Genomic DNA, 10,350 nt, shown 5'->3' with positions numbered 1-10,350 from the left:
ATTATACCTAATCTCATCAGCAATGTCTCATTAGATGCATAGCTACGAGGTGTGTTTAGGTAGTTAGGTAGGTTTGAATGTTAGAATCACTTTTGAAGGCAAAAGGTTAACATAACTGACACTTGGTACCAACACTTGCTGGGTAGACAGAGCTATAACTCGTTTGATGTAGTCATTGTAATGTTGTATTATTATGTAATTATATAATAAACATAAATATGTATTTTATATCATATAAATTATTGTAGCACAATGTTTCCATTATGTGGAAAGTACTTTTCAGGATGCAATTTATTTTAATTTCCTGTTGTGCAGGATGAAAGTGAATCCCTATACAATAATTACGAGAAGTCATTTGTGACAGCAGTGTTTGTATAACCCAGTGTACAAGTTTGCCGATCTCTGGAAATACTAATGTTCCGCTGATCATACTAATAAAAGGAGGCGTTTTTTAATTTCAGAAACTATTCGGCCATCGGGGCTCTAAGAGCACCACAGAATTATGGCAATGTACTTCCTATTTTCCCAGCATGCTTTGCAGTGCGGGGAGGTTGAGGCGGCTGTAGCGCGAGCTGCATGGCAGTGGAGACTGGAGTGCGGCAGCATCATAACAGACTTACGACGAGGAGCCGTCCTCAGGTAAAACATGTATATTAAGCGGTTTACTGTGCGTTATTCGAAAGTACAAAGCAAACAAATGTACATATGGTTATGCAGTTATTATTATTATTTTAAAGGCATTTTAATTACCTATGTGTTGTCTCAAACGCTGCTTTAGCGGCTACCATTTCACCATAAACAAAAGCAATTGATAATAGCTAGCTAGATGTTTCATGGTCAGCTGTGGAAAATTGTCTGAGTACTGAGAAAGTATAATGTGTCATTTAAACAGCAGAAGCATTGTTTGTTTTCTTCAGGAAAAGCATTGCTGCAGTAATCGTTTGTGAATGTGTGCGCGCGTGTGCACGCGCGTGCGTGCGAGCGTGCGCGCGTGTGATTCTCTTGGTTTAGCTATTGATTTTGAAATGAAATGGAAATAATCTTGCTTGTCTGGTTTACAAGCATCTCAACGAAATTGTTTTTACACCATGGACGACAAACTGCATTTTTAAACGTCACGTCAAAAGTCGTGCGGTGTGTATTCCGGTATGTAATTAGTAAAATTAGCTGCAAGCTAGGATGATATGAAGCCTATGGTTGCAAAACGCTAAATGACGCGTGGATGCACTGGTGCACTTGTTGAAATTTACAGTCGTCCAGCCAACCATGACAGACGGATCGTTTTCATCCGAAACAAACTTGATTTTAACCTACACAGGCCCCGCAGACCAGAAAATAAGCCAGAACTGGAATCACTTATAATGAGCGTTACCCTACGATGTTATCCCGACGAGTGTAAATACGACAGTTTGGCAGATGGACACCCACGTAACCTACATTCAACCGAAGGAATTAAAGAAGCGAACTCCTACAGATAGTATACGGTAAATGGCTCTCACAACGTTCAACTGTACAATGAAGTGGCGGAAAATCACAAAAAAATAGGAAATGTGTTATGAGCTGTCCTGCGCGACTCTGTACCACGCATTCAATCTGAATAAGTGCTGCTGGTGCCTGTCCATGGTGCTGAACTGTAACACTTTTCTATTGGCTGGACTCCTGCCCAAGCCTTTAAAATAGAAACCTTTTGCAGTAAGTGATCGTGGGCCTTTTAAAATTTTTTTTACGATTTATGAGTAGTGAAGTGGTTTTGTATATTATGAAAACGGCTTCCCAGGTGACATCTTCATGCTTGTGTGAATTCAAACAATAAATGATGACTTCAAAATCCAAACTGTTTGAATGACATTGAAGTAACTGACTGTGATATCTGGGTTTATTGATGATGCAATCCGTGTTCTTGTGGAGAGATGTGGTAACGCACAACCACAATGGATACAAAGGAAATGAACAAAACTAAAAGTGTGATTCGTTCAAGCTCCCACCCTCTGTAATTCAATAAGGGCCATCATTAACTGAACCTGATATTTCACAGATGCTCTGTGTGTGTGTGTGTGTGTGTGTGTTTGTTTGTCTGTTTGTCTGTGCTTGCCTATGTGCATGCATGCTTGCTTGTATGTGGGTATGTGCTAGCTCCTGGTAAATGGTAAATGGACTGCATTTATATAGCGCTTTTATCCAAAGCGCTTTACAATTAATGCCTCTCATTCGCCAGAGCAGTTAGGGGTTAGGGGTTAGGTGTCTTGCTCAAGGACACTTCGACATGCCCAGGGTGGGGTTTGAACCGGCAACCCTCCGACTGCCAGACAATCGGTCTTACCTCCTGAGCTATGTCGCCCCAGCTCCTGTGTGTGTGTGTGTGTGTGTGAGAGCTTAAACTAACTTTGTTTACCATTTCTTTGTTCATAAACGTGCTGTAACATTAGGAAGAAAACTCAAGATGCTTAATCTGTTTAGGCGGCTAAGGGAGGTGGATGAGAGGGATTTATTGAGATTTTTTTTGAGTTCTGTCTGCAGAACATGGGGACGGAGGTGGAAGCTATAGGTCAAAACTACTGACATCAGGAAGCATTTTGTTTACAGTTGTGAATACGTAGAATATTAAAATATGGAACAGACTGGTCAGGCAAAGACCCCCAAGATATTCCAGATATGCCAGGCTTAGTGCAACGCTGGATGCTGTCTAGCCTGTTGGTAAATGACACTCCCAGATGGCCTGGATGAACTGAAATAACTCAATGTTACGATGTGTTGTTTTGTTCTTGGATTCTTAAGAACGCGTGACCTTGTGGGACCACAGTCAGCATTCAGAAACCCCATCACTGGGTGTTTCCCTGCCATGGAAATATGTACTTTAACAGGACACGCCACTCCACTCCACCCCCCCCCCCCAAAAAAAAAACCTTTCCTTATACTCCGACCGCCCCCCGTACCGTTGTTAGCCTGCTGTTTTGCAAAATATGTCCGTGTCTGTATTGCTGTCGGCAGGTCAACCAGTTGCGCGTCTTTTGAGTCCCGGCGGACGGTTGGCGCGGGCTAACAGAGCGCTCGTTTCTGCAGTAGGGCTCCTCTCTGCCAGGCCGGTTCCCTGCTGGAGCACGGGGGACATTAGCCTTGGCACTCGTGGCCCTGCGCGTGGCTCCAGTGTCGCACCCATGTTTTATGCATGCCGCACAGATTTCATTTTGTCCTGAGCTTTAAGTAACAAAGCCTACGAGGCACTCTGCCAAAGAAACACAAACCTATTTACATCTTGTTCTATTATTTATTTTTATTTATATCTTTTTCTGACTTTTTGAAGTTCCTTAAATATTTTATGTGTGCGCACATTGCTCCGTTTAAACAAGCCTGACTTGGGGTAACTGGAATACACTCATTTGGTGTCCTGAAACTGAGTTAAGCAGCATATGTGAACCTGCTATTAAAGCCATATAACTTCCATTGATTTGGACCCAGATGGCTCCACTGCAAGACTGAATGCATTATTGGATCATCTACTTAATGCACAGGGCGACGTACTGCCAAACTCACGATGCACGGCTTTTATGGGTTATAAAAAGCTAAAAATAAAATACTATCTACACAGTAATGTCTGGAAACCATATAAAATGTGCCCTTTGATAGAGTACCCTTCGACTATCTTATAAAAGCTTATATCTGTTATGGTGGCGTAGCCTGGCTCTTCCTTTTCTGCAATAGTCTATTATAAAAAGATCTTGATATTGGGGCTTCGCAGATTTTCCCCCTTGACACCCGTGGCAGCCATCTTGAAAAATGGCGGTACGCTGAATTTCCAGTCTGTCTCATTTCTGAAAGGCTGGACAGCCAGTTATTCTTCCGGTGTCTTCCCTGTTTCAGAGATGGCCGCCGTCATCGCCGTCCCAGCTGCTCTGCGGCGACGCGGTGTGATCTCGACGGCGGTGACTTGCGCACTGGTTTTTGCAGCCCAGATGGCGAGCGCTCGCTCGCACAGCGATAGGCATTCCGGGGGGGGGGGGCGTGCCAGCATAGACGTGGGCCCGATTCTCATTGGCCGGTTTGTGTGGAGTGCTATGGCTTTGACACACGCCTCCTTTTACCGCTCTACCACTTTTCTGAGTCCCGTAGTTTATGGTAGGATGGCCTTCACCTTAGTCTGGCCTTCGCAGTGCTCGTGTGTTTGCCTGTGAAGTGCTGGACATGTCCTGAGAGCAGGCAGGTTTCTGGCTTTGAGCTGGGCCGCTGTGCCAGGCTTAAAGTGGGGAGTACACGCGGAATACAGAGCTACTCATCTACTAATGGCCGTATGGTTGACAGTTCGTTCTGCTGTTACAGGAAAATGTCCACCTCTGGAAAATGTGTTAACACAGTCTTAAAGGGCAACTGAAGTACCGTAGGAAGCGAGCGGAATGTTGGAGAGGAAATTGGGTAATGCATCTCAGTGCCGTTGTAAAATGTATTAAAATTGCACAGGGAAGTAAAAGCTTTGGAAAGTTGTAGAGAGAAAAAAAGATGCATGCTTAAACAATGCTGCTGTCTGCAAGGTAGCTGAACTAACATTAGTCTGTTATTATGGCTAGCAAGCACAACTGGGAGTGGAGAGCCCCTTTCTGTTCACTGTGTGTGTGTGTGTGTGTGTGTGTACAGTATCTGTGTGTGTGTGTGTGTGTGTGTGTGTTTACTATTTGTTTACCATGTCTTCATTCTTAAATAGCGTAATTATTATTTCAGCTGCAGTTGAGGGAGATGAGGAGCTGAGTGGGCTGTTGGAGGCTGGCAGCTGTGCAGGGGCGTAGGGTGCAGTAATTGGCTGAGCTGCAGACAGGATCTCTCTGTGGGGCTGAGTGTCGCATTGTGTGTGGAGAAGCCCCAGCACTGTCACATGTCAGCACCCGCCATTAACCCCCCCCCCCCCCACATTACTCCATATCGCAGCGCTTTGGGCTGCTCACCATCTGTTGTACAACTCCACCCTGGACCCACACCCCTCCTGTGGGGCATTAGAGCACAACTCCACCCTGGACCCACACCCCTCCTGAGGGCATTAGAACAGAACTCCACCCTGGATTTGCCCCCCTCCTGTGGGGCATTAGAGCACAACTCCACCCTGGATTTGCCCCCCTCCTGTGGGGCATTAGAGCACAACTCCACCCTGGATTTGCCCCCCTCCTGTGGGGCATTAGAGCACAACTCCACCCTGGATTTGCCCCCCTCCTGTGGGGCATTAGAGCTGGGGATCCTGGGCCTCCTGCTGGATCTGAGTCTCCAGGATCTGCTCGGATACACTGTCGCCTCTGAGTAACTGTTAGGATGCTCACATTGGAAGTGGCAAATTATTATTTGCATTTCTGTGAAAATAAGAGTGCATATCCAGTTCTGATCTTCCATCTGAAACAACAAACAGAAGTGAAGTAAGAATGTTGAATCTCCCTGTGAAATGGAGCTCACTGACCTGGGATCAGTTTAGTCTTTTTAGTTCCTGATGAATGAGCTTAGGCTATGGACACAGGAAACTGATCCCAGATAACCACCCTTCATCTGAGAGTGTTTATGAATATGGACCCGAATCTCCAGACTCTACAGTTTTCACTATACATGGTTTACTGTACATTCATTTAGCCTGTGTATCTTACATGGGAAACATTACAGCATATACATGAGTCTTGTATTTGGAATGTTATGGTGTGTTGTGTGTGCTTCCTTTTTTTCCTCCCAGAAAAGAGAAAAGTAAGTGAAGTGGTTGCTAAGCGACCGGCATGGCAGTGAGCCTGACGCTAGGTTGCGTGCTCTTCTCTGTGTGTCTGTGTTCCGTGAGGGATCTGTGTGTGTACTGCACTGCTGCTGTTACTGTATGTGTACGCGCTTGTGTGCCATTGGATTATTTACACTTAAAGACAATGGGGCAATTTGGCCTTCTCAAAATAATGAGCTTGATAAATAATTAAGGCTTTGGAAAGTCAGAAACCCCCTGAGGGTCGCGCAAAAGAAACAAACATGCCACTTTATCCCCGTTGCCAAATTTGCTTTGCTATGCGATATCAGTCATCGCAGTAAGCGGATATGGCGGCTCATTTTTCCTGAGCCAGTGTTTTTTTTCAGGGTCGGGCAGTTGCGCTGGATGTCTTTTATCAGTCTCTGTTTGTCCATCACGCCACAGCGGAGGCCGTACTATGACCCAGCCAGCGTCCGAATCAATTACCCACAATCCTCCCCTTCTGCCAGTCTGTGGTGTTCTGCTCATGTGAAAGTGTTGCTAGGATGTCAAGAGTGTGTGTGTGTGTATGCGTGTTTATGTGTGTTGTTTGTCGGTGTGTGTGTGTGTGTGTGTATGCGTGTTTGTGTGTGTTGTTTGTCGGTGTGTGTGTGTGTGTGTGTATGCGTGTTTGTGTGTGTTGTTTGTCGGTGTGTGTGTGTGTGTGTGTGTGTGTTGTGTGTTTGTGTGTGTTGTTTGTCGGTGTGTGTGTGTGTGTGTGTGTGTGTTGTGTGTTGCCTGTATCTGTTGTGTATCTGTTGTGTGTGTGTGTTGTGTGTGTCTGTGTGTGTGTGTGTGTTATTTGGATTGGCCGGATCCTCATTGCTTCCTGGTCCCTGTGTCAGGGCGCTGGCAGCACACAGGGTGACTGCTGACCCAGATATTGGCGGCGTTGACTCACCCGCTCACCAGCACGGCCCGCCGTTTCGCATGATGCAATGTCCTCCTCCCTCTCTGTGGCACGCGCCGCACTCTGAGAGGGACTCTCCGCTGCGCGGGGACGGGAGCTGCCGTCGGTGATTACAGTGCAGCCGCGGAAGGGCAGGGGAACGGCGGAGCAGCTGTGGCTGTGCCTGGCTGCGATGAGGGTCTTTATCACTGGACAGGGAGCAATTACAGAGAGCTGGGAGGATCGGCCAGGGCAAGGGTTGGGCCCGGAGACAAAGAATTGCTGCTTTCAGTGCTGTAATGATGGCCTCTGCTGGAGGACTGGAGTTGAAATATGTGTGGGGCGGGTTAGTATTTGAAGAGCTGGTGCTGGGGGCTCTGTAGGTGTACCGCTGCCAGGACAGGTTCAGTCTGCTTCTGGAGATATCTGATGTTTACTGGAAACTGAAATGTGGCCTCTCAAAGTACAAGGGCTGTAAGCAGTCTGAATGTGCAGTGGCACGAACGCGGTGTCATTGTCCCCGCATTTCAATGACTTGAGGTTTAATGGCGCCAGTAGCAACAGTAAAAGTAGTTTTAGTCGTACCAGAAGTCATAATAAAATTATGATTTTGTTACTGAGGATGACCTAATATTGAGGGTGATTCTGACACTGAGGGTGACTCTGAAGCTGAGGGTGACTCTGACACTGAGGGTGACTCTGAAGCTGAGGGTGATTCTGACACTGAGGGTGACTCTGGAGCTGAGGGTGATTCTGAGGGTGACTGACACTGAGGGTGACTCTGAAGCTGAGGGTGACTCTGAAGCTGAGGGTGATTCTGACACTGAGGGTGACTCTGAAGCTGAGGGTGATTCTGACACTGAGGGTGACTCTGACGCTGAGGGTGACTCTGAAGCTGAGGGTGACTCTGACACTGAGGGTGACTCTGAAGCTGAGGGTGATTCTGACACTGAGGGTGACTCTGGAGCTGAGGGTGACTCCGTGGTGTGTTTCACAGCCGCGGGCCACCCTGTGAGCACCGACCGGCCTCGTTGCCGAAACCACACGGCTTAATCCCCAGCTGAGAGACGGGCAGCGTGGTCAGGCGCTATCGAGTGCCGTTCGGTGCCCTTTCCATTCGGCCAAGGTTTCCACACGTTTCCTCTGTCCGCACTCAGTTAACGGTGGAGCGGTTAAAGGATGCCTCAGCACGCAGCGCATAAGTGGCGGCTGATCGCTCTTTGTGCTGAACGTTAGCTCTCTCACTCACCGCATGCGCCGCTATCGCTAAACGCGCTCATTACACTTGGGGTTTTATGCTGAGAATATCCTTACTGTGACCGCGATTAGATTAGCATAGGCTATCATTACCTGCATACAGAGCTGGGGTTCCTCGCCAGTTCAACAGCGATGCCCCTTGACCGGGTGCCTGTTAATGAGTTTGGCACAGTCGCGTTCTCTCGTCCCACCGTCGTGCATTGGGGCAGGGTTACAAGCAGGAGGTAGTGTAGTGCAGTGGATAGGGAACTGGGCGTGAGGTTGTAGTTCTGATTCCTAGATGGGACGCAGGAGCTTATCTTGATTTAGTGCTTTAATTATATGCTGCAGCATATAGATATAAATGGATAGTATGTTATAAAATGCATGCTGTTTAATTCTGTGTCTGGTAAAAGTACACAGTGAGTGTGTTTGCAGCCCTTTAAAGGCAGCGCCTGTTCTGCGTGTCTCCAGGAGCAGCCTCTGAGCGTGACCCTTCCCAGCCGCCAGCATGAACTACCTGCGCAGACGCCTGTCGGACAGCAGCTTCGTGGCCAACCTGCCCAACGGCTACATGATGGACCTGCAGCGGCCGGCGGGGCCGTCCAGCTCGCCCGTGTCCCCGGCCAGCGAGCGCCGGCCGCAGCACCAGCAGGGGGCGCCGCCGCCGCCGGCCTCGTCCACCTCCGCCGGCTTCCTCAGCTCGCTGTCCAGCGTGGTGAAGAGCAGCCAGGCCGCCCCCGCCGCCGCCGCCCAGGCCACACCCCCCGCCGCAGCTCCGCCCCCTCCCGCCGCCCCGCCCGCCCCCCGCAAGCCTAAAGTCCTGCTGATCATCGATGATCCGCACACAGACTGGTGAGAGCGCCTGGCCCGTTGCCTTGACTACAGCCTGCTCCTCCCATTAATAATAATAATAATAATAATAATAATAATAATAATAATAATAATAATAATCATCATCATCATCATCATCAACATCATCATAATCATCATCATAATCGTAATAATAACTGAACTAGTGTGTTTCATTGTATTTTCCGATGCATTTTTAGGTGTGTATAAAATTGAGTGGTTTCTTTTCCTTGACCGTGTAAATTGCAGCCCAGTTGATTTGCCTGACGTGTTCCCAGCATGCATTAAATGGAATGAGGTGATGAGTGGGTGTAAAACAATATCAATCAATATCAGTCGACAGCATCGGCGATTCACATGTCCCTGAGCCCCCAGAGCCCCAGTCTGCTTTCTGACGAAGTGAATCAACTTCCTTTGCTTTAATGAGGTGTCATTGGTATTAATGAGGGGGCTACACCTGAGAAGTGACAGAGCAATGGGGTACCGATGCAGTTACTGATGAATGACAGTGGATTTCTGCGCCTGTACGTGGTGTTCACTGTTCTCCTGCCCTGGCCCTGAGCCTCAACCCACACTGCCAAGGTGTCTGTCATTACAGTACGTGAGTGGGGAAGCAGTGTGTCTCTGCAGCTACTCCATGAGGTCCAGCTGCACATAAGAGCATTGAATGCGACCAAAGTAACCATAAGCGCTGCTTGTCTGATCCTTTCTCTCTCTCTTGCTCTTTCTGTCGTTTCGTTCTCTCTCTTTCTTCTGCATTTCTGTCTTTCTCCCTCTTTCTCCTTTCAGTTTCTCTCTCTCTCTCTCTCTCCTTCCCTCCCTCTCCTCCTGTCTGATCTGTCCTGTCACTTGAGATGATTTTCCTTCTGCTGCTATTTTTACCCTCCCCTTGAATTCTGGCTTGGATCGCACTTCCAAACGCGCTGCCTCATCTTTCCTTCCGGTGCTGTACGGCAGGGCTGCCAGCTCACGTCCCCGGGATCCTACCTCTGCGAGCGCTTCAGCGCCTCACGCTGGTGATTCATCAGACTGCACCCTCCCTCCCTGCCGTTTGTTACAGATCTCATCAGAGCCGTCGTGAATTCCCTTTTTTTTTTCTTTCTTCCTTCTTCTTCTTCGGCTTTACAGTGAGAACCACCGTTGGAGGACGTGAGCCCAGTATTTCAGCACTTCACTGTTATTCCACAGGGTGGCAGTGTTGTCCAGGTGCTGGAATAGCCAATGGCCTGTGAGAGTTCTCTGTAAAAGCATGTTTGTAGCTCTGCAGCTCAGTCGCCAGCAGGGGGCGCTGGCTGATCACACAAAAACCCTGGCGATGCAGTACTGAAGCCTTTTTTTCTGTCAGAAAATGGAGATTCCTTCATCATGAAATATCAGATACGCCCTTGTGATTATTTAGTTGCTTTGTACTCAGTGTAAAATTCACAATGGTTTTAAATGGCTCACCTTTGGCATATTGCCCTGTTGCGACGTGAGTGTAAACCAGGTGGTAGTGTGGTATAGGGGTTATGAAGGTGGGCTAGGATGTTGGGTAGGGAATAGCATATATGAAAGCCAGATTACTTCAGACTCCAGTATATGCCAGTACATTTTTAATGCCTGCCCCAGTGTGTGTGTTGTGCAGTTCAGAGACGTGACTTTG

At 47.9% G+C, this 10,350-nt stretch overlaps 1 protein-coding gene across 8 annotated transcripts in view; it reads left to right on the top strand.

Moving 5' to 3' along the window:
* The first annotated feature begins 518 nt into the window (after positions 1-518).
* LOC118219169 (synapsin-3-like) overlaps positions 519-10,350 on the top strand; it is an 84,512-nt gene continuing 74,680 nt past the window's right edge. For 3 of the 8 annotated variants that reach the window (XR_004763670.1, XM_035402145.1, XM_035402139.1), the window contains exons 1-2: positions 519-639; positions 8,331-8,711. Coding sequence is in view for 7 of the 8 variants with exons in the window: in XM_035402145.1 (XP_035258036.1) it covers positions 8,368-8,711 (344 nt within the window). In the remaining variant the exon portion in view is untranslated. Of the gene's footprint in view, positions 640-1,085; positions 1,485-6,667; positions 6,967-7,516; positions 7,819-8,330; positions 8,712-10,350 lie in introns of those variants that run through there. The other 5 variants (XM_035402144.1, XM_035402143.1, XM_035402140.1 and 2 more) reach the window with 5 other exon arrangements.

Source organism: Anguilla anguilla, chromosome 19 (genome assembly GCF_013347855.1).
Source record: "Anguilla anguilla isolate fAngAng1 chromosome 19, fAngAng1.pri, whole genome shotgun sequence".
Taxonomy (NCBI): Eukaryota; Metazoa; Chordata; class Actinopteri; order Anguilliformes; family Anguillidae; genus Anguilla; species Anguilla anguilla.
This window is presented reverse-complemented; position numbering and strand designations above follow the sequence as displayed.